The sequence below is a fragment of the Nanorana parkeri genome, unplaced genomic scaffold, assembly GCF_000935625.1.
Source record: "Nanorana parkeri isolate BGI_ZX_2015 unplaced genomic scaffold, ASM93562v1 scaffold802, whole genome shotgun sequence".
Taxonomy (NCBI): Eukaryota; Metazoa; Chordata; class Amphibia; order Anura; family Dicroglossidae; genus Nanorana; species Nanorana parkeri.
In genome coordinates, this window is record NW_017307070.1 from 333116 (window position 1) to 334505 (window position 1390).

Below are 1390 nucleotides of genomic sequence, written 5' to 3' on the forward strand. Positions count from 1 at the left end.
ATGATGAGAGGGCATGGCATGATGGGAGGACATGGCATGATGGGAGGACATGGGATGATGGGAGGGCATGGGGTGATGGGAGCGCATGGGATGGTTTTGAGGACATGGGATGATGGGAGCACATGGGATGATGGGAGGACATGGCATGATGGGAGGACATGGGATGATGTGAGGACATGGCATGATGGGGGGATGATGGGAGCACATGGGATGATGGGAGCACATGGGATGATGGGAGCACATGGGATGATGGGAGCACATGGGATGATGGGAGCGCATGGGATGATGGGAGCGCATGGGATGATGGGAGCACATGGGATGATGGGAGCGCATGGGATGATGGGAGCACATGGGATGATGGGAGCACATGGGATGATGGGAGGGCATGGGATGATGGGAGCGCATGGGATGATGGGAGGGCATGGGATGATGGGAGCACATGGGATGATGGGAGCACATGGGATGATGGGAGCACATGGGATGATGGGAGCACATTACGTGCCCCATGAAAGGTTCAGTCTGGGACATTCCCCCATCTGTGTATGTTCTGATCAGGAGAGAATACTTTGCTGACATTGTGGTGTCTTTTCCTGTCTGCACAGTTGAAGTGGTTCCACGGACCATGGAGCGGGACTGCGAGAATCCCGTGTCACTGTATATCCTAAAGGACAAGGTGAGATGCTTCATGGGAAGTGATATCGGGTTTGGTTCCGGTGGTGTCAATTGAGCATTCTAACCTAACCCCCCTTCCAATCCAGGTGCCTGCTAACTCTTTGGGAAGGGGGTTGTTCCCAGGGCCTGGTGCTAGGATTGTAGTCAAGGTGGGCAAGGTGCAATTTTGCGCCCCCCGATCCCGACCCCCACCCCCTGTAAAAGCAGGGCATTTTGGCAAGTACTTGTAAAAATGCCCCGATGTTTGCGCTATGTTTTTTTTTTTTTCACTTACCTTCGGCACGGGAGAGCAGCGGCAAGTCAGCGCTGGTCCGGTGGGAGGAGCTCCAGGTGGGGTCCTAAATACGTGCTGGGTTGCTTCCTGTGAGAGGGGAACGGCCCGGTACATGGCTTTCTGACTGAACGGATCCGAAGCTTGGTCTGGCTGGAGGGTTCGGGGGCGGCAGAAGCCCGAACTTGTGCACGTTTTTGTGTGCTGTGATTTCACGGTTCACTTTTTTTGTTCACGGGGGGAAGTTTGTTTAAACGCACGTCCACGGGCTTCAAAAAAAAAAAAGAAGAAGCTGTTTGCAGTCTGGAATAAATGGCTCTATAATATTCGGCTGTATTTCCACTCCAGTACAGGGATCCCAAACCTGAAAAAAGCAATTTCAGGGAGGTGCCCTTCTCATTTCAGGGAGGTGCTATCTGCCCCCCCCCCCCACCCCCCGGGAAGGGG

At 53.9% G+C, this 1390-nt stretch overlaps 1 protein-coding gene across 1 annotated transcript in view; it reads left to right on the forward strand.

The window, feature by feature from the left end:
* Positions 1-1390, forward strand: part of HEPACAM (hepatic and glial cell adhesion molecule) — a 23783-nt gene that overhangs the window by 20887 nt on the left and 1506 nt on the right. Inside the window, exon 6 of the mRNA XM_018564981.1 lies at positions 603-673. Within this exon, the coding sequence (XP_018420483.1) occupies positions 603-673 (71 nt within the window). The remainder of the gene's footprint in view (positions 1-602; positions 674-1390) is intronic.